The sequence below is a fragment of the Pleurodeles waltl genome, chromosome 6, assembly GCF_031143425.1.
Source record: "Pleurodeles waltl isolate 20211129_DDA chromosome 6, aPleWal1.hap1.20221129, whole genome shotgun sequence".
Lineage (NCBI taxonomy): Eukaryota > Metazoa > Chordata > Amphibia > Caudata > Salamandridae > Pleurodeles > Pleurodeles waltl.
In genome coordinates, this window is record NC_090445.1 from 1565607362 (window position 1) to 1565630293 (window position 22932).

General features: G+C 51.2%; 1 protein-coding gene across 1 annotated transcript in view; it reads right to left on the reverse strand.

The window, feature by feature from the left end:
* CDK5RAP2 (CDK5 regulatory subunit associated protein 2) overlaps positions 1-22932 on the reverse strand; it is a 687227-nt gene that overhangs the window by 150908 nt on the left and 513387 nt on the right. Inside the window, exons 23-25 of the mRNA XM_069241280.1 lie at positions 21993-22230; positions 2379-2778; positions 1793-2025 (exon numbers count right to left, since the gene is read on the reverse strand). Of these exons, the coding sequence (XP_069097381.1) occupies positions 1793-2025; positions 2379-2778; positions 21993-22230 (871 nt within the window). The remainder of the gene's footprint in view (positions 1-1792; positions 2026-2378; positions 2779-21992; positions 22231-22932) is intronic.

Genomic DNA, 22932 nt, shown 5'->3' on the forward strand with positions numbered 1-22932 from the left:
AACACCAAGTAGATTTTCAATCCTACTGCCTCCAAATCAAAATGTAACTTGGAATTGATGGTGTGGAAACAAGGCCTGACACTTGATAAAATCACCCGCAAAAACTAGGGCAATACATTCAATGTACTCATAGAGCTGTGCGTGTTCTTTTTAATAAGAAGGGAAATGTACTACAACAGGGAATGTTGGAAGGAGCATGGTCCACACACTGCTTTCAAATAAACAAAGGCCCTCATGCGTGGTAAAACTGAATTCTTAGTAGTTTTGTTACAGGCAATATCCCATACGCATGGCCTAAAAACAAAATAAACTTCTCATATGGTGTAACCGCATAGACAAAATACTTGAAGCATTTGGCAGGCCATAATGTTTCTTTACTATCTCAGATACTTCTTTATGCAACAGAAGAGTTGATCAACACAAAAGACCCTGTAGCTAACAGCATGCATATTGATTCCTCAGCAAACTTATTTCTCCCCATGACCATGTAGAGCAGGAATTGGGTCACAATATCACTTATTAGCCCAGTCCTTTCTTGGTATCACGGGACAAAGAACAGTCCTGTGTGGCACTGTCCGGCAATAACACAGATGAGCATCCCCGAGATATATATCTCTTTTCACAAGTAGAAATTCTTCATTCTGTTGATCTTTGAAGAACATAGCAGCAAGAAGGTGTGTTAAATGCTCACAATTAACCTTTTATCTGCAGCAATCAAATCTTAATGAGCTGAAAAGATATCGATATTCCTGCTCATCCTGGACGGGGGGGTGGGACTGGTCAACCTGAGAGAGCAGTTTGAATGCTGGAAATGAGACAGGCAGGGAAGTGGGGGAAATAAAGAAAACTGGATTGGAACAGCACATTCAATCAAAAGTTGCAGAGACAGGTCTTAGGAGCAGGAAAGAAGGAAGGATGAATTGGCAATACAAATGAACAAATCCACATTCTTTAAACACACCAGAAAAAGACAATGTCCATCCTTATTTACAGCACAAAAACGGTTAAACACTAACAACTACTGATTTTCAAAATTTTTGAAAATACTGGAAAAACACTGTAATTTACAACACATAGAACCTGAAACAGGACAGCCACACATAATGTTGGAAGTTGAAGAGGAAGCCAGCAAAGCCAGAAATGTCCTTATAAGAAGAGAGAATGTTAAGTAGTATTTTATGATCTTTAATGCTGAGTGACGTAGAGCGACCAAGCAGGACAAGAAAACAAATACCACTTTTGTAATACTGCCACATCTTCAAGGACTTAGCCACAGAAAGGCAGACGAGCGACAAGATAAAGATTTGCTGCATCATACATCATTGGGCTCCAGGTTGAGCTTCATTAATAAATGAGGAACTTGTTTAATTTCAGGGCAGATGAAATGGGGCTAGTACATGATAGTATCTTGATGATATAACAAAGAGACATTGCCATTGCCAAGAGGTTGAGCTAGAGATACAAATGTAGCATCTCCTATACATCCACCATATCTATATTTTTACTTCCACATTACAGTGTCTTACAAAATTATAATAACTGGATTTCTGGCTGTGAATAATAATTTGAAGAGAACTGTGTCGTTTAATCATAACACTGACAATTTGAAGGAAAAATAAAATCAGTGAGCTGTTCAGGAACAAGTCTGAAAAGGTTAGATGAACTTACTTTGAAATCAATCTTTTAAATTTGTACCGAGTAACTGTAAGACTCTGTAATACCACAGCTTCCTGAACTTTAATGCTTTAATAAATTAATATTTTGGCTGGTAATGCCAATGTAACATTCTTACCATAACAAAGTTTTTCTTCAAGTGACTGTAGCAGCTGCATACTTTGATTTAGTTGTTCCCGGAAGCCCTCGGCAACATAATAATCAACATCACTCGCTTGAAGTAACTCCTCAAAAGCTTTAATAAGATTTACTAGATGATCATGGTACATAATACACATGTTGTGGCCATCTCTGATTTGTTGCCGCTGAAAAGAGAGCTCACGCGCCTGGGACTGAACCAGGGAATCATATCTGTTAAAACAAATTGAAAATGTAACATTTTCTCATTCAAGTGTCAATGAGTGTAGGATTCTAAGCTCTAACTACATACAGTATTAAGGCCACTAAAACACACTTCAGCACAAAGCACTTGTAAAACAAGCCTTTACATCTTACTGTGCCAGTAAAAATGACATTTACAGATGGACCAAACTACAGTAAAGAAATATTATGCTGTTAGATGCCAGTCCCATGCAGGTTTTCAAATATCCCTCCCAATTGCTTGTATTTGACAAGTTCTCTCTCACACAAAATGCAGTGAAGGACTTTTTATTTATTTATTATTATTTTCTTTTTAAGGAGCTCATATAGTTAAGAGTTCTCACCTGGAAGGAGAAATTTCCCCCATTTTTCTCTGAAGATTAGACACTTGATCAAGAAGCTTCATATTTTCTGCTTTTTCTCTTTGCAGTTCAGATTCATAATGAAGGTTATCATCAAGAGCAAGTCCAACCACGTTCTGAATGGGTGAATTCAAAGGGCTTGAGCTCTCGCTCTGACCATTTTCAAGTGAACGCTGCATGTCAGTTCTTTCTTGTAATGTAGCCTGGGGAGTAGGAGCACTGTGGCCTTCCACATGGTTCTGGTTACTGAGAGAAGTCAAACTGTTGGAAGTTGTATTCAATTCAGTTGAAAGGTTGTCATCAGCACTCTGCAAACACAAGTGTGAGCTTTGATTGCTCATATGTCCTGGACTGCCATTAGCATAGCTCAATCCTTTGCATCCTACAAAACACATAAATGTTTTAGCAGTGTTGCACATATTCTACCATACACAATAATCAGACAAAGCAACTTACTGAAGCATTACTGGTGCTCTTAGTCCTTCAGCTGAATTAACTGATACTATGCGGATGGACTGGTACAAATGCTTATGCACAAAGACAGATACTAGAGCACACTGATCACCCACTTGCTGGTCACAAAACGTGCTTGAGTGTCTCTGCCTTGGTTTAGTTTCAAAAGTTACGCAAGTGACATATACATCGAGATACTGATAGGATGGATACATGGCTATTGTATTATGCATTGGGTTTAGAGTAAGAGAGCCAGTGCTATTATGTATGTTTCATGTGTTAAATAAGACACATTAACCCCCTTCATATTCATGAAAAACATCAAGCATCATAAATGACCAATATCATGGCCTCACAAAACTGGTCAGTTACTATGGAGTCAATGTCCAGTGTAGTGGTGCATGTGTCATAACTTAGGAACCTGTCCTACACAACCTACATGTGTTTTTGAAAAGTCATCAAAACTCAATCATAGCAGTTAAACCATGGATATGTGAATGGCAGAAATCCTTGATCTGCATAGCCCAAAATAGGACACAAAACAGTCTAACTAGCCCAAAAGAAGACAAAACAATCTGAGAATCAGAGATACCAAAGAGGTCTCATTGATCAATTTTGGGCTGCAATTTTTTAGTAGTAGGTTCATGACATTCATAACAAATCTGTCCACATCACATATCTGATTCGGCATCAGAAAAAATAATATAACAAAACTAAAAGAATAAAAATGTCCAGATTAACCAGAAATTTACAAAAGCACTAGGAAACCCCCTTGAGGAAGCCCATATAGGGCTCTTGGCTGACAAGGTTTGAAAATCTCAGATCCAACACTAATACCATCACTAGTACCACTTTTTAATGTAACCATTCTGACAGAATTACGGATGAAGGGTGGTGTAGGGCTTTTTCATCAGATCATCTGAAATAAGGTTGAAATCCTATGTAAAGTGTGGCCAACCTTTGCAGGAGTGGATAATGGAAACTTGATAAAGAAGAAAGGCATCCCAGAATGTGTGTGAAGGGACAATTTGGAGTACTTTGTTCCAGAAAATGTTCCATACACATGATGTGGGAAACATCAGTTAATCGGTTACATCATCCTGCTTATATAGAAAGCATCACACCATCACCCTGACCATATGTATCAGATGGAGAACTAGTATTTATTTGGTTTATTCACTTGATCCCAGCTTCCTATGGCCCACGGTATAACTCTTTTTCTCTAAGGATAAGATACCTTTGGTGACATGATGTCCAAAGTGCAGACCATGCATGTGGATTCAATGTTAGAAGTCACATATATTTTCCAAGGCATTTTAGACAACTGGTCTGGAGTGAGTTGTCTCTGACCCTGCTTCTGCAGGCAGGTCTCTCCCCGCTCCGCCTTCCACGCCACCTCCTTCCCGCCGCTGCATCCCTTCCGGCCCCTCCCCCCTCCCCCCTCCTTCTCACCTCTTCGGTAGCCTTTTCCCCACCGCTGCGTCCCCTGCGGCCCCTCCTTCTCACCTCTTCGGTAGCCTTTTCCCCACCGCTGCGTCCCCTGCGGCCCCTCCCGCCTTCCCCCCTCCTCACCTCTTCGGTAGCCTTTTCCCCGCCGCTGCGTCCCCTGCGGCCCCACATCCTTCCTTCTCACCTCTTTGGTAGCCTTTTCTCTGCCGCTGCGTCTCCTGCGGCCCCTCCTACCTCCCCCCTGCTTCTCACCTCTTCGGTAGCCTTTTCCCCGCCGCTGCGTCCCCTGTGGCCCCTCCCGCCTCCCCCCTCCTTCTCACCTCTTCTGTAGCCTTTTCCCCGCTGCTGCGTCCCCTCCCCCCTCCCTCTCACCTATTCGGTAGCCTTTTCCCCGCCGCTGTGGCCCCGCCCCCCAGCCCTCTCATTGGACAGGCCCTCCTGCCTCCCAGCTGCCACCCCCCACTTCTCTTGTGGCAGCCGCGGCGAGGAAACAGGGAGCAACCTCTGAACCTGCTTCTGCAGACAGGTCGCTCCCCGCTCCGCCTTCCGCGCCACCTCCTTCCCGTTTCCCATTCAGCCTTTTCCCCGCCCCTGCGGCCCCTCCCGCCTCCTTCTCACCTCTTCGGTAGCCTTTTCCCCACCGCTGCGTCCCCTGCGGCCCCTCCCGCCTCCCCATTCCTTCTCACCTCTTCAGTAGCCTTTTCCCCGCCGCTGCGTCCCCTGCGGCCCCGCCCCCCAGCCCTCTTATTAGACAGGCCCTCCCGCCTCCCAGCTGCCACCCCCACCCTCCCCCTCCTCTTATGGCAGCCGCGGCGCGGTAACAGGGAGCAACCTCTGACCCTGCTTCTGCAGACAGGTCGCTCCCCGCTCCGCGCCACCTCCTTCCCGTTTCCCATTCAGCCTTATCCCAGCCGCTGCGTCCCCTCCAGCCTCCTTCTCACCTCTTCAGTAGCCTTTTCCCCGCTGCTGTGTCCACTGCGGCCCCTCCTTCTCACCTCTTCGGTAGCCTTTTCCCCGCCGCTGTGTCCCCTGCGGCCCCTCCTGCCTCCCCCTCCCCCCTCCTTCTCACCTCTTCGGTAGCCTTTTCCCCGCCGCTGCGTCTCCGCCCCCCAGCCCTCTCATTGGACAGGCCCTCCTGCCTCCCAGCTGCCACCCCCACCCTCCCCTCCTTTTATGGCAGCCGTGGCGCAGCCGCGCCGCTGGCGCGCCAATGGCAAGCCCATCTGCGCCCGTCCGTGCCTGGACTGCGCCCAGCACCAGAACCCCTGGCCCTCTCAGACACACCTACTTCCCCCTCACCCTCCACTCACTCAACCCAGGCCCCCGCCCCACATCTAGCCCCACACAAACTCATGGCCCCTTCACCTGCCACTTCTCCTGCTCGTCATCCCTCACACCACACACCAACCATAGCGACCCCACCTTCAACAAACACAACACCCCCAACACAAGACTCTCCCACCCTGCCCCCACCAACCAACCTCGCAGCACACCAGCCCACAACCAGAACACACCCCGCAACAACACCCTCACGCACCACACCAACGCCACCCACCACAACCACCTGAACTGCCTGCTCCTCAACATCCGCTCCCTTCACAAACATGCCATAGAACTCTGGGACCTCATCACATCACACTCACCTGACATCGCCTTCCTCACAGAAACCTGGACCAACCCCTCCTCAGAACCCGACATAGCCATAGCCACCCCCAAAGGATACAAACGCCAACACAAAGACCGCCTCAACAGGCCAGGCGGTGGCATCGCCATCCTACACAGAGACACCATCAAAGTCACCACCAGCTCCCAAGACACTATCGGCAACACCGAACACATGCACTTCCTCATCCACATCAACAACAACTCCACCCTCAGAGGTACACTAATCTACAGACCACCTGGACCACGCCCCGCCTTCTGCGACACCATCGCCGACAGCATCAGCCCGTACGCCCTCACCTCCACAGACTACATCATCCTTGGTGCTTTCAACTTTCACTTAGAAAACCCACAAGACCACAACACTACCTCCCTCATAGACAACCTCGGACTCAAACAACTGGTCACCGCACCCACCCACTCAGCCGGACACAGGCTGGATGCAATTTTCACCTCAAGCCAACACATAACCTACACCCACACCACCGTACTCCTCTGGACTGACCACTGCTGCGTCCACTTCTCCTTCACCAAACCCCCCACACACTACCATCAACACACCACACCCTACCGCATGTGGGACAAGATCCCCGCAGAACGACTAAACTCCCAACTGGCCCATAACCCCCCCCCCCCCCACACCAATGACCCCAACGCAGGAGCACACAACCTCTCCAAAGGGATCACTACCTGCACATACACACTAGCACCCCTCAGAAAACACATCGTCACCCGCAACATCAAGAACGCCCCATGGTTCACCCTTGAACTCCAAGACTCCAAGCGCAAATGCCGCCAAGCTGAGAAAATATGGAGACTAGAACCTTCCTCAACCAACTTCTCCAACCTCAAAACCACCATTCGCACCCATCACCAACTCATACGCACCGCCAAAAGAGATCACTACAAAACACGCCTTGACAACAACTCTCAAAACAGCAAAGAACTCTTCACAATCATCAATGAACTTGCCAAACCCAAAGCCAGCAACATAGACCCCACACACACACAGCCCCTATGTGACGCCCTTTCCAACCACTTCCTCCACAAAATCCTGGACATACACAACAGCTTCATACCACACACACCCACCACACATACCCCTCACTCACCTAACTCAACCCCCCACCACACTATCCACATGGACGCCCACCACACACGAAGAAACCGAAAAAAACATGAACTCCATCCACTCCCGTTTCCTCTCCGACCCCTGTCCACACCGCATCTACAACAAAGCTTGCCCTACCATCGCCCCCATACTCTACAACATAATCAACTCCTCTTTCGACTCCGCCACCTACCCAGAACCCTGGAAGCACGCAGAAATTACCGCTCTCCTAAAAAAAAAACTAAGCCGACCCGGAGATCCTCTACAACTATTGCCCCATCTCCCTCCTCCCTTTCCCCGCCAAGGTTGCAGAGAAATTAGTCAACACCCGCCTATCCCACTTCCTCGAAGCAACCAACACCCTTGACCCTTCACAATCTGGGTTCCGCAAGAACCACAGCACAGAAACCGCCCTCATCGCATGCACTGACGAGATCAGGACCAAAGTCGACAAAGGCAAGACCGTTGCACTCATCCTCCTAGACCTTTCCGCAGCTTTTGACACCGTCTGCCACCACACACTCCGCACACGCCTCCACAACATAGGAATCCGCCACAAAGCCTTAGACTGGCTCACCTCCTTCCTCACCGACCGGACCCAGAGAGTCCGCCTCCCTCCCTTCCACTCCAACACTACCAAGATCACCTGCGGAGTACCCCAAGGATCCTCCCTCAGCCCCACACTCTTCAACATCTACATGATCCCCCTAGCCAACATCCTCCGAGCACACGGAATCACTATCCTCTCCTATGCAGATGACACCCAACTCATCCTCTCCTTCACCCGCAACCCCACCACCTCCAAAACCAACCTACACGCCGCTCTCCTCGACACCGCCAACTGGATGACAACTAACCACCTCAAGCTCAACTCAAACAAAACCGAGATCATCATCTTCGGCCCCAACAAAACCACATGGGACGACTCCTGGTGGCCCACCGCCCTAGGCCCCGCACCCACCCCTGCAACCCACTCACGCAACCTCGGCATCATTCTCGACCCCTCCCTCTCCGAGACACAGCAAATCAATGCTCTAACCTCCTCCTGCTTACACACACACTCCGCACTCTAAAAAAAAAAAAAATCCTTCAAATGGATCCCCCCAGAAACCAGAAAGACAGTCACCCACGCACTCATCATCAGCAGACTGGACTACGGTAACGCCCTCTATGTCGGATCCAGAACACAGCCGCGCGCCTCGTCCTTGGCCTCCCCCGCCACGAACAAATCTCACCACACCTCAAATCCCTTCACTGGCTCCCCATAGACAAGAGAATCACATTCAAGATCCTCATCCACGCACACAAAACCCTCCACAACACCGGCCCAACCTACCTCAATGAAAGAGTTAACTTCCACACTCCCACACGCAACCTCCGATCAGCCGACCTCGCCCTAGCCACAGTCCCCCGCATCCAGCGCACCACCACAGGAGGCAGGTCTTTCTCCTACCTCGCTCCCAAACCCTGGAACTCCCTCCCCACCGACCTTCGCAAAACCAAAGACCTACTGGTCTTCAGAAAGAACCTCAAGACATGGCTGTTCGATCAGTGACCCTCTCTGCACCCCCCCCCCGAGCGCCTTGAGACCCTCATGGGTGAGTAGCGCGCTCTACACATTTTTTGATTGATTGATTGATTATAGCATATTTTCAAGTACTGGCAAATCTATACAGCATCCAACCAGGTAAAAACAGTCTCCATGCACGCTCAAGATTTTTGACAGGAAGAAAAATAGAGTGTCAAGAGATGAATGACACCTTATGTGTATTTCCCAAGACTGAGGTGCTGCATGGCCCAGGCACCACAGGTTTAGGGGTAAACAACATCAGTACCTACCCAGGGCACAAACATTGGAGCAGAGAAAGATTTTACAGACAGGGCACAGATGGCCTGTGCAGATTTGCATGGACTAGGCCTGTTGGCTTTAATGCTTGCTGTCAGCATGTTTCAATTTCAATCTATGGTTCAGCATGGTGAAAGTGAGGATTTTAATAGGAATGAAGAAGTCATCTGACAAATTCCAAATGAGGTGGTGAGTGATTTGCATGCAATGTTTCTTTATGAAAACTGGGTCCAGGGCGAAGTCTGTGTTTAGGTAGGGAAGAATAAATGCTGTAGAAGGTTGTCTGAAAGGAAACACTTTTAATGAATGATATGGGGTGACTTACTCTTTTCCACAGTGCAGGCTGAAATCACAAAGAGAATGTGATCAATGAGAAGGCAAGCTGATCAATGCTCTAACTGATGAAACCATCATTAGAACACTGGAATGTTGGGAGCTCCATAGAAAACAATGGAGTTCTCTGGGCTCCTAATGGCCAGTAGAAGCCCAGAGCTCCAACATTCCAATGTTGTCGTTCACAGCTGTTGCAGTGAACAGAGGCCTCAATGAGCCCGTGGGGCTTTCAATCCCCTCGGGTCTGAGAGGCCTTTGTTTTATTTATTAGAACATTCTAGTTGCAGAATGTTGTAATAGCCTTATAACCCTCCATAGTGGGGCTATGCCAGCCATTAAAGTCCTGCTCCCTTGTGAAAGGCCCCCGCCTGCAGCTCATGCCTTTAATGCTGGAGCGGGCCTTTTATGGCCGGTATAGTCTGCTCCGGCTGGCTATAAGGCTATAATAAAATGATTTTTGCTGTCAGCTGGTTGGCTTAAGGCATTCAACTTCAGTGGTTTAGGTGTCATGATTGTCATTTTTACAATTAAATACTGGAATCAGAAGGATTTTAGTCAGTTAATCAGTCTCCTCAATAGGTTTTTCTTTTCTATTGAGGTGGAGGATGTTGATTTGTAGTGTTAACATATTTGTGTAAAGGACCAAACTGTGTTTGTGAATACAATAGGGTTAACGTCAAAGTTTTGGATGAGTGTAGGCTTGGAGGTTCCATTTCAGATATGACAGCCACAATTCAGTTTATATGTCATGAGGGAGATGGGCCACTGTTTTGAGAGGAGGTGATTTTTCTGATCTTACTTCGACAGATGGTCTGGATACTGTGGTAATAGGATGTATTATGGAATCTGCGATCACAGAGTATTTGGTTTTGTGAGGTGCAACAGAGGTATGCTTGGAGGAATGCAACTGTGTTCTTGAGCACTTTAGGGAGTGTGTCAAGTGAGGTGTAAAGGGGGGATTGGAACAACAGTCTTTGAGAAGAGAGTGCTAGTAAGAGAGATGTGGGGTAGGGTCTGTAGACCTAATACATTCTGAAGAGGATGACCCAGCTTTAGTCTAATACCCAATAGTGGTGGCAGAACTCGCGGAGTTACATAAAACTCTGCAAGATTCAGCGGAGCTCCATGAATGGGCGGAATTCAGGCGTGTTGCGCTGATTTTTAGCACTTGGAGCCTGTTCCATGCTTAACAGCTGCGCAAATGGCACCACGTGGCGTGTCAGAGGACACTGCTTGTTTTTGCCTCATTAGTTTTTCCACTGAAGCGGCAGCTTTCTCAGTGCAAATGGCAGTGACCTCGCCGGGAGGCGTTCAATCACTCGAAAATCGTGCTAGGGGTTGCAAATTTTCACTTGGGCTCACCAACTTGACGTTGGTGAGCAGCACACAAGGAAAAGCTCCGACAAAAAGTTCGCCATGCGGTGGTTGGTGGAGTTTTGCCGGAACTCAGTGCTCCAAGCTGAATCCCCCCTCACCCCCCAATGCCTAATATCCAGTACTTCACTCTGATGGGTGGATAAGAGATTCATGCTTTGGTCAGTATTAAGTGCTAATGGAGTAAGAGGGAAGTGACTGCAGCACACATTTGAATTATGACTAAGGGTGGTTTGAATAGTTCTGTGAGATGGTGTGCTGACACACATAAACCAACAGGTTAGCTGACAGTGTGAGGCCACGTCAAGTGATGGCGGCTACTGGGCGGGTTGTGGGTTTAGTCCTTCGAAGCATTTTGGATAGGATGCTATATAGCTCACATCTGTCTGCGCCCATGATATTTATCACTAGTTAAGGTTTCTAGGTTGGCTATCAGATTTAGGCCCTCATTCTGACCCTGGCGGTCGGTGATAAAGCGGCGGCCAAGCCGCCAACAGGCCGGCGGTCTAAAATATGCAATTCTGACCCTGGCGGGAACCGCCAACACAGCCCGCCAACTTAACACTCCGACCGCCACAGCGGTACAAACAAACAGCGCGGCGGTTCCCGCCAACAGCCCGGCGGCAGACAAAGTACCGCCCACCCTATTACGACCCACCAATCTGCCACCTTTTCCGGGGCGGGAGCACCGCCGATAAGAACACGGCGGAAACAGACTACGAACGGGAAAACGCTCACCTCTACGCACTCCACGCGAGATTCCGGCAGTATGGAGCCAGAGTTACAGGTCATCCCCGCACTCCTATTCCTCCTCATATACCAGGAGCACGCCCGGCGGCGCGGAAGACATCGGTGAGTACTGCACCTACGACACAGGGGAGGGAAAAGATTACCGGCACACACCCACCCACCCACACCCACTACAACACACACATCAATGCATTCCCACAGATCACTGTCACAACCCACAAACCACCCCCCTCCGAAATACTGCAAAGACCAAAAGAAGAGATCATAAACGGGCAGATATATTGAAATATGTACGCCATTAATCCCAAAAAATAAATAAACTATGTACAAAATATATACAGCTACTAAATGTAGTCCAACCACTGTCCGTGGATCACAGGGGTCCTGTGCAAAGGGGCAAGGCCCAGTCCCACGACAAGAACTCCACGGAGAGAACACTGCAGGGGCATCAGAAAGAAAATAGGACAGGCACCTCAGGGGGAAGGGAAGGGGGGGCACCTCAGCCACTTGAGTACACGACGCCAGATCCACGAGGGGACTCCATGACCACTGGGCCATCCTGGGGAGAGCAAAGCCACAGTCCATACAGTCCATACAGTGGGTGGCCTGCCCACTGGGCCATCCTGGGGAGAGCAAAGCCACAGTCCAAACAGTCCATACAGTGGGTGGCCTGCCCACTGGGCCATCCTGGGGAGAGCAAAGCCACAGTCCATACAGTCCATACAGTGGGTGGCCTGCCCACTGGGCCATCCTGGGGAGAGAAAAGCCACAGTCCATACAGTGGGTGGCCTGCCCACTGGGCCATCCTGGGGAGAGCAAAGCCACAGTCCATACAGTCCATACAGTGGGTGGCCTGCCCACTGGGCCATCCTGGGGAGAGCAAAGCCACAGTCCATACAGTCCATACAGTGGTTGGCCTGCCCACTGGGCCATCCTGGGGAGAGCAAAGCCACAGTCCATACAGTCCATACAGTGGGTGGCCTGCCCACTGGGCCATCCTGGGGAGAGCAAAGCCACAGTCCAAACAGTCCATACAGTGGGTGGCCTGCCCACTGGGCCATCCTGGGGAGAGCAAAGCCACAGTCCATACAGTCCATACAGTGGGTGGCCTGCCCACTGGGCCATCCTGGGGAGAGCAAAGCCACAGTCCATACAGTCCATACAGTGGGTGGCCTGCCCACTGGGCCATCCTGGGGAGAGCAAAGCCACAGTCCATACAGTCCATAACAGACCCCACTGCCACTGGAGGAGGCAAGTTGGCCAGAGGACATCCTGCAGCCCTGCCCGAGATAGATCCTGCCCTGCCACGTCTGCCAAAGGGCCAGCGGTTCTTGCCCTGAAGGGCCCAGTTCAGCGGTTCTTGAGACGGCGGGGCCCAGTTCAGCGGTTCTTGAGACGGCGGGGCCCAGTTCAGCGGTTCTTGCCTTGAAGGGCCCAGTTCAGCGGTTCTTGCCCTGAAGGGCCCAGTTCAGCGGTTCTTGCCTTGAAGGGCCCAGTTCAGCGGTTCTTGCCTTGAAGGGCCCAGTTCAGCGGTTCTTGAGACGTCGGGGCCCAGTTCAGCGGTTCTTGCCTTGAAGGGCCCAGTTCAGCGGTTCTTGCCTTGAAGGGCCCAGTTCAGCGGTTCTTGCCTTGAAGGGCCCAGTTCAGCGGTTCTTGCCTTGAAGGGCCCAGTTCAGCGGTTCTTGCCTTGAAGGGCCCAGTTCAGCGGTTCTTGAGACGGCGGACGGTCTATGGCCAACTGCTAAATGCCTGGTGGTGCCCTCCTGGGCAGCGGGGATGGTGCTCCTTCACTGCCCACCTGGGCTGTGGGTGGTGGGGCCCTCCTGGCCAGCTGGGCTGGGTCCTCCCTGGGCAGCGGCTATGGGGCTGGTAGGCTCTCCCGGGGCAGCTGTGCCGGTTCCTCCCGGGGCAGCGGCTATGGGGGTTGTGGGCTCCTCCTGGGCAGCAGGCCTGCTGCCTGACCTCTCCAACTTGCTGCCCTTGCCCTCCTTAGTCGTCGGCCTGTGGCCCTTTCCTCCCTTTGGAGCTGTGGCTGGTGACTGTCTCTGGGTGGTGTCCGGGGGGGATGTAGAAGGCGGGCTCCTGCGGCGCCCCTTCCGCCTTCTGCTCCTCTTCCCAGGGGGTGGGCTGGCTGTCCCCTTGCTGCTGGGCGAAGATCCAGACATGCGGGCTGGCGGGCTCCAATACCCCTGCACCCTTGTCAAGGGGGCTGCAGGGCTGGTGGTGGCTGAGGTGCTCTTCTTACCCCGACGAGAAGGAGGGGGGGGCTCAGGGTCAGGAAAGAAGTTAGTAGTGGCGAGGAAGAGCTTCTTGGGACAATGGAGAGTGGTAGGTACAGTGGGAATGGGAGTGGAGGGAGAGGATGTGGTTGTAGGTGAGTCACGTTTGCTGTCTTTGGGTGCAGGTGCAGGAGGGATAGGCTGTCGTGAGGTGGATGGCTGTTGGGTGGGTGGGTGGCTGCGTTTGTGTGGTGTGGAAGAGGGGGTGACAGACACAGTGGGAGAGGACACAGGGGACGTGTAAATGGCAGTGGGGGTGGTGACTGCACGTGTGCGGACTGGAGTGGAGGGTGTGCTGGTGATGGAAACACTGGCTGATGGTGAGGTGAATGGAGGTGTGAGTGTAGACGTCACAGGGAGGGAGGAGGGAGACGAGGAGGTGGGGGTCACAGAGGTGGTAGTGACTGTTGGCATGTCTGCATCGGAATGTTGCGTGTGTGAATGTCTGCGTGATCTGTGGTGCTTATGTTTGGATGAGCTTCTCTTGGGTGTTGAGGTGTGTGCAGGCTGGTCTGATGGTGTGGGTGGGACAGGCAGAGGAACAGGAGACTGGGAGGAGGGAGTTAGTAGAGGCAGGCAGGAGACAGGGACAATGGCTGCCGTCAGTGCTGAGGCCAGAGCCTGGAACGATCGCTGATGGGCAGCCTGACCCGAATGAATGCCCTCCAGGTACGCATTGCTGCGATGAACCTCCCTCTCCACCCCCTGGATGGCATTCAAAAGGGTAGTCTGCCCAACAATGAGCGTTCGGAGGAGGTCAATGACCTCCTCACTGAGGGCAGCGGGGGTAACAGGGGCAGGGCCTGAGGTGCCTGGGGCGAAGGAGATGCCCGGCTTCCTGGCAGAGCGGGCACGGGGCGAACGCGGAGGGGCTGCTGGGAGGGCGGAGATGGTGCGCTGGGTGGCGGCTGTACCTGTAATGGCGGGGGGCACGGATGGTGCCACCCCCGCAAGGGAGCCCCCTTCCGAGGACGTGTCCGTGTCGCTGCAGGCTCCAGTCGTCCCCGTCGTGGAGCTCCCCTCGCCCTCCGTCTCACTGGTCCAGTCTGACTCTGTGGCATGGCCCTCCTGGGCCATGTGAGATGCAGCTCCCTCCTGCCCCGATGCCACTTCTCCTCCGCCTGATGATGCTGATGCACACAAGCACAGAAAGACAAACAAAAAGGGGGGGGAGAGAGAAATAAAGGGATATTGAGTACATGGATCTCCGGTACAGTTAGCGGACATGACAGACACAGATGCCCCCTGCACTAAGTTGCGCACTTGGGGTCCGCTACGCATTCCGTGGAACATGCCCTACACGCCTAGAGTTGACAACTGCACCCATGGATGACACGGCCCAGGGATGGCTGTACTGACAAACTACTGAGGGGGGTGGCTGGGGACACAGGGGCTTACGGGGGTGCCCAGCCTACAGATATCGCCCTGGCCTAGGGGGACCCACAGCCCTCCTCCCCCACCCAGACACCTCCACTGCGCGACAACAGAGTAGATAATGCTTGGACTCACCCCCTTGTGTCTGCTGTGCTGCCCTCACGCGCTCATCCAAATCAGGGTAGGCCACCGCCAGGATCCGGAACATCAGGGGGCTCAGTTGACGGCAGGCACCCCGCCTACGTTGGGAGGCCATCCCCAGCAGAGACTCGGCGGTCTTCTTGGTCCCGCGGCGGATGTCCTCCCACCTCTTGCGGCAGTGGGTGCCCCGTCGATGGTGGACCCCCAGGGCCCGGACTTCCTTGGCGATGGCACGCCAAATCCCGATCTTCTCATGGGCGCGGACCTATGTGACACGTACAGGGAGGGAGAAATACCACGTTCAAGTTACTCAGCATTTTCCTTTCCAGTGGCCCAACGCCCCCCATCCCCGCCAGGCCCCCCGCCATGCCCAACATGCCCCCCATCCCCGCCAGACCCCCCGCCAGGCCCAACGCCCCCCATCCCCGCCAGGCCCCCCGCCAGGCCCCCCGCCATGCCCAACATGCCCCCCATCCCCGCCAGACCCCCCGCCAGGCCCAACATGCCCCCCATCCCCGCCAGGCCCCCCGCCAGCCCCAACATGCCCCCCATCCCCGCCAGGCCCCCCGCCAGGCCCAACATGCCCCCCATCCCCGCCAGGCCCCCCGCCAGGCCCCCCGGCAGCCCCAACATGCCCCCCATCCCCGCCAGGCCCCCCGCCAGCCCCAACATGCCCCCCATCCCCGCCAGGCCCCCAAGCCAGCCAGTGGCCCCAAATCCAGATTGAATTAAACTCACTTGTTGGTCTGGAGGACCGTAGAGTAGCGCATACTGGGGGAGGACCCCATCCACAAGTTTCTCCAACTCCTCTCCAGTGAAGGCAGGGGCCCTTTCCCCAGTCGCAGCAGCCATTGTCCCTTCCAGACCGAGGTCACAGCAACACTTGCAGTATAGGTCCTCTCCTGTGAAAGTTCAAGTCGCAAGTGGATAAGTAGATAGAAAATGGCGGTCACGTCCGCGGCGGTGCGTCCCGCCACCGCCGGCGCCCTTCGCCATTGGCTCCTGAAACCCATAGGCTTCAATGTTAACCAATGCGGCTTCGCGCCGCGGTCTTCGCCCGCCGCCCGCCGCGGTGTGCCACGCCAGCGCATTGACCTCACATCCCATTGTCACACTTCACAGGTCAGGCAGCCGCCATTTCCAGGGCCCACATGGCTCAATTTCAACTGCGTCACACAGGCCTAGGCCTTGCGTAGCCACTCAGACACGCCATTCACTGCATAGAGAATCGTATACTGTGCTAGCTGTGAGTACGTACCTGTGGGTTGCTTGACTGTGTGCTCCATGTTGTCCTTCCTAGGCACCGTCCGCTGGGTTGGGCGAGGAGACGGATGAATCCTCCCGTGTAACGACCGCTGGTGGACCTGTCGACAATGGAAGAACGCCACATTATCCTGACCTACCGTCTTAACCGTGCCACTATCCATGAACTGTGTGCCCGGCTGGAGCCCGACCTGATGTCCCCCATCCGCCAACCCACAGGGATTCCCCCTCTGGTGCAGGTCATGTCAGTACTCCATTTCTTGGCAAGTGGGTAATTTCAGACAACCGTGGGAATTGCTTCCGGGATGTCTCAGCCCATGTTTTCAAAGGTGTTATCCAGAGTGTTGTCTGCCCTGATGAAATCCGTGAGGAACTACATCATTTTCCCTGAGGTGGGCGAATTGGCTACAGTGAAGGGTGATTTCTACGCCCTTGGACATATTCCCAACGTAATTGGTGCCATTGATGGGACCCATGTGGCTTTGGTTCCCCCAAGAGACAGGGAGCAGGTGTACAGGAACAGAAAAAGTTACCATTCAATGAACATCCAGGTGGTGTGTTTGGCTGACCAGTACATCTCGCATGTAAATGCCAAATTCCCAGGGTCAGTTCATGACGCCTACATCCTGAGGAATAGCAGCATCCCTTACGTGATGGAACAGCTACAGAGACACCGTGTATGGCTAGTGGGGGACTCTGGGTACCCCAACCTGTCGTGGCTACTGACCCCAGTGAGGAATCCCCGGACCAGGGCAGAGGAACGGTACAATGAGGCCCATGGGCGTACTAGGAGGGTGATCGAATGCACCTTTGGCCTCCTAAAGGCCAGGTTTCGCTGCCTGCATATGACCGGTGGATCCCTAATGTACTCACCTAAGAAGGTGTGTCACATCATCGTGGCCTGCTGCATGCTTCACAACCTGGCTTTGCGCCGCCAGGTGCCTTTCCTGCAGGAGGATGGTCGAGACGGTGGTGTTGTGGCAGCGGTGGAACCTGAGGAGAGTGACGAGGAGGAAGACGACGGGGCTGAAACAGACAACAGGGACAGAATCATTGAACAGTACTTCCAATAGGACACAGGTAACATTTCAAAGATAATTTAGTAAATGTTAACTACTCTGCAGCATCTCTGCTGCCTGTCTATTTGCCCCAGTGTATGATGACTGAGTTTTGGCTTTTCCCTCCCTATTTCAGATCTGGGGTCCCCACTACGAGTCCTGTGCTTCGTTTCCCCATGGACTACAGCTTTGTGGCAGCTGTTTGTTGACTTCACCATGTACAAGGACATATTTGCACTGTCATGTCAATTACAATCTATTGAAATCACAGCCAGACTCCTGATATTTTGGTGCAAAATAGGTGTTTATTGAAGTGCTCAAAATGGGATGGGTGGTTTCAAGTGGGTGGGGGCTATGGTGAAGGAATGTCCATGGCAGAGTCCAGAGTAACAGTCACACAGGTGCATTGTCCAGAGGCCTGTGGAGAGATGGAGCATGGGCAGTTCGAGGATGGACAGGGTGACAATGTGGGACAGTGGGATGACATCAGGTGGTATCCATTGCTGGCGGGGGTCTTGACATCCTACTCTGTCTTGCGAGATCTCAGGGCCCTCTTGCGGGGTTGTTCTTCTCCTGCAGGAGGTGGGGGTCTGGTGGGCTGCTGCTGTGCGGGGGCCTCCTGTCCACTAGCGCCGGCGGAGGTGGATGGCTGTTCTTGGTCCAGGCTAGTGGCAGGGGCCCTTGGGTGTTGTTCAGTGTCCGCCCTGCTGTTTACGAGGTCCTGCAGCAGCCCTACCATGGTAACCAGGGTGGTGTTGATGGCTCGGATGTCCTCCCTGTACCCCCGATAGTGTTCCTCCTGCAGCACCTGGATCTCCTGGAACCGGGCCAGTACCGTCGCCATCGTCTCCTGGGAGCGGTTGTATGCTCCCATGATGGTGGTGAGGACCTCGTGGAGAGTGGGTTCCCTGGGCCTCTCCTCCCCCCCCTGTCGCACAGCTGCCCGCCGAGTTGCCCTGTTTCCCTGGGCCTCTGCCCCCTGGCCGGTGTGCCCACTACCACTGCCCCCAGGTCCCTGTTGTTGTTGGGGTGGTGGGTTATCCTGGGTGCCCTGTAGTGGTAGACACACCGCAGATTGACGCGCCCTGGAGACAGAGGCATGGGCCCGCTGGGTGGGAGCTGTGCTGGTGTTCCCAGAGGGGTTAGGGTCTATAGTGGCCTGTGCCTGTGTGAGGGGAACCGACTGTCCAGAGGTCCCCGATGGTCCGGGCTGGTCATCGGTGTCCAGATCGACAGAGCTGCTGTCATCGCTGACGGCCTCTTGGGTGGGGGGTGTGGATAATTCTGGCCCCTCCGCCGCAGTGTGTTGACGGTCGGGTCCTGCAGGGGTATAGAGGTATGGTTATAGTTTCAATGTGTGGCATATGGGTGTATCTGTGGGTTCCCGTGTCCCCAAGTGCTGGCATTCGTGTGTGGGGGCTTTGGTGAGGGTGGCTTGTGGGGGGGATGTGTATATGCATTGGGCATGCTTTGGTGATGGGTGTCCATGCTTAGTGGACGCATGCAGGCCTAGGTTTTGGGATGTGTGGGTTGTGATGGTGAGACATTGGCGGGGAATAGGTGTGCTGGGGGTGGGGGTGAGGATGGTGGTGGGGGTGAGGATGGTGGTGGGGGTGAGGGTGGGGGTGAGGATGGGGGTGGGGGTGAGGGTGGGGTTCGAGGATGGGGGTGAGGGTTGGGGTCTGATTTGGCATGCAGGTGGGGGGGAAGCAGTATTGAAGCTTCAACTTACCAGTATCCATTCCTCCGCCGACTCCTGCGAGGCCGTCAGGATGCAGGATGTTCAAGACTTCCTCCTCCCATGATGTGAATTGTGGGGGTTGAGGTGGGGGTCCTCCGCCAGTCTTCTGCACGGCGATGTTGTGCCTGGATACCATGGAACGCACCTTCCCCCGTAGGTCGTTCCATCGCTTCCTGATGTCTTCCCGATTTCTGGGGTGCTGTCCCACTGCGTTCACCCTGTCGACAATCCTCTGCCATAGCTCCGTCCTCCGGGCAATGCTGGTGTATTGTATCTGTGTGCCGAACAGCTGGGGCTCTACACGAACGATTTCCTCCACCATAACCCTGAGTTCTTCGTCTGTGAAGCGGGGTTGTCTTTGGGGTGCCATGGGGTGGTGTGTATGATGTGTGGGGTGGAGTATGTGTATTTAAGTGAGTTGAGTGTGGTGGTGTGTGTTGTTTTGTGTGTGGATAGTGTGTGGGTGATGGTGTTGAGTGGCTGTGGCTGTTATGTTTTGGATGCTGGTGTCTCGCTCTTGCCTTCTTTACGAATTTTTAAGCGTAGGGGTTTGTGGGTGATGTGGGTGGGTGTTTTATATTGTATTGTGTGTGTGGGAGTGGTGTGTGTATGTGTATCAGGTGTGTGGGATTCAAATCGTCCAATGTGGGTGAGTTTTGTTCGTTTGTGTGTATTCTGACCGCGCCGGTGTGTCCCGCCAATGGAATACCGCGTTTGAAAGACCGCCGCGTGGATTCGTGGGTCGTAATGGCATGGGCGTATTTCTGTTGGCGTGGCGGTGGAGGTTTGGTCACCTCCACCTTTCCGCCGACCGCTGGTCTGGCGGTCTGTTGTGGCGGTCGGATTTTCGGAGGTTTGCCTTCTGCGGGTCAGAATGACCGTGGCGGGTTTCCGCGACCGCGGCGGGATTATGGAGGATTTCTGACCGGCGGTAGGCGCCTTTTACCGCCGAGGTCAGAATGACCACCTTAGTGTAGTGGGAACAGGGTGGCAGAGCTATTGACACATACATCCTGAAGTTTATCTGACATGTAGCTTTTCTTCAAAATGGGTTGGTGTCTACTACAAGGTCACACAAAAAACACAGATAGGCTATTGGTCTTGGAAGGCATAATTAGTAAGAAACTACTTAAATATGCGGCAATATGGTATCGTTGAATGCAAAAGATAAAACACAGTAAGAAGAGTCACAATAGATGTAAAAGCTGTACATCACTATGACTTCATATGGACAGCACACTGAGGTGCAAAACAATTGGAAGAAAAGTTAAATCACATTTAGGTGTAAAAATAATTTAAGCTATACATAGTTTGGTACTGAATGAAACTTGGTATAAAGCCAGTTGGAAGGTGGTATAAAGTCAGTTGGAGGGTGGTTTCAACTTTAGATTCGAAATCTCTTATTACAGGCAAATTCGGTAAGATGTCAGAGTAAGTACTAAAGTGCAGAATCACATCAGCCTTAGAAGAATAAGCACATTCAGTTGCATATCTACCCTTGGGTTGAAATCCAACAGGAATGAGGAAACACTTCTAGAAGTACAAATCATACTTAGGAACAAGACACACTAGGTGCAACCTCAATAGGAGTTGGGAGGCACGTTTAAGTGAAAAAAAACATTTAGGAGCAAGTTTCACATTCAGGTGCATAAACATATATGTGCAAAATCACCTTAAAGGGGGCAAACCGGACATTTGCCTAAAGCTAACAGGAAAGTGGCAAATTCTGGTGCACAACTCCATTAAGATGTAAATGCTTCCTTGTTGCTACATGGACAGAAGCATGAAGCACTTGAAGCAAAAATCACATTTAGGTGCAGAACAACTCTTAGATGAAAAATCACCCTTGAGCCAACATCAGCAGAAGTATGTAGACATGTTTAATTTCAAAATCACAGAGAGGCGCAAGATTACCCTTGGAGGAAACTCAAGAAGAAAGTGGATACTGTACATTTAGGTGAACAAAATCACATCCATTTACTGCAACACATTCGGGTGCAAAGGCTAGCAAACACAGAGAAACTGTGGTAATGTGATTTCATGTTAGGTGTAAAATGTATCCATGCGTATAATATAATAATATGCATAATTGCACAATAATGTGCAATATCACATTCAGGTGCTACATCCTTCACTAGTGCAACAGCAGTAGGAGTGTGGTAACACTTTTAAGCGTACAAAGGTGCTACTATTTCAGGGAATGATACCTTGACTTCATGGTTAATTGTACTGCAACAAGAACAACTTTTAAGGCAGAGAATGTCTCAGCCCTGAACTAAGATGTGAATGACACTTTCTTCGAGCAATGGCTGACAGGAGCGGAACTCAAAGGCCCTCTTTGTGTATGTTTTTGGTATGAAGACATAAGCACTGGCACAAAACAAAATCCATCTTTAGTCAGACCTAGAGAGGTTAAGTCAAACTATCTAACTTAGCTTAATGAAAGAGAGATTACGAAGATCAAAAAGTATAAACAGAATTACGCAAACATTGTGATGGAACAAAATGCGTGGTAGGACATGATAGGAGATAGGCCGTTATCTGACTAAATAGATCTGAGAATGGAGGATGCCCGGTAAAAGCTGTAAGAGTGTGTAGTATGCCAAATAAACCGTAACATAAAATAACTTTACATATATCACAGAGGCTTTAAGTGGGATGTGGGCGCTGCCTGCCATAAACCAGTCATTCGCCATCTAAAACACCACACTCATCACGCTCAATTTAGTCTTGCTAATTGATTGCTAAAAGAATTCGCTTACCATCCAGTATAACATTTTCATTTACGGTTAGTCCTTGCACGTTGTCAAGTGTACTTTCAGGCCTATTTTTCTTTTCTTCTCCTTCAATCTTTTGCATTTCATGAAGTGTATGTCCTTTATTAGATTCAGATTCCTGCGTTTGTTCAGTCTGCGTCTTTTTTGAGGCAGTAGTCGTGCTTTGACTTACTGAATTTATGGATGGTTTCAAAGGAACTGGCAAACGAGATTTTTTAGAACTCTGAAATGTATAAAAATAAAAATCATTAAGAAGACTTGTGTTACTCTGTACTTTTGTGACTCCTAATAAAATTCGCAAATCCTTCACATTTAAAGAGAAACACGTCAACTATGCGTTGTTATAATGAAGGTATGAATGTTGTTTTAATCCTAGACCATAACACTTGGATGATACTGTCATTTTTCACTGCTTCAATGCCATGCCGTGGCATAAAAATCCATATTTCACAGAGACCAGTTAAGTATGGGAAATATTTCATTTGTTCCTGCTCTACTTAGCTGTTATAGCGCCATTCACGAAAAGGACTACTTCACCTCTCCCTTTTACAGATCGAATGAGTTTTTTTAAACAAAGTAAAGGATGATTGTTTTAAAACATTAAACATTTTTTACAACGTAAATTAAGTAATTCACTTTTTTCTACAAACAACCAAACAGTGTAGCTCAGGATATGACCTGTTCTTTTCAATACATTTATCATCGTGGATGTATGCGTATATGGCTTTTCATTGATAACTCTCTCAATCTTGTGTCTCAAATAAAAAGAGAAATAATACATTAAAAAATAAGGAACCTGTTGAAAAAAAGAAAGATTTCCGGTAGGTGGTGGACCAGCTGACCGTCAATTGTTGGGAGCATGCCACCATCATACCAGTGGCATCCCGCCCCATTACAATGTTCCTACTGGGCTGACCGGTGGGAA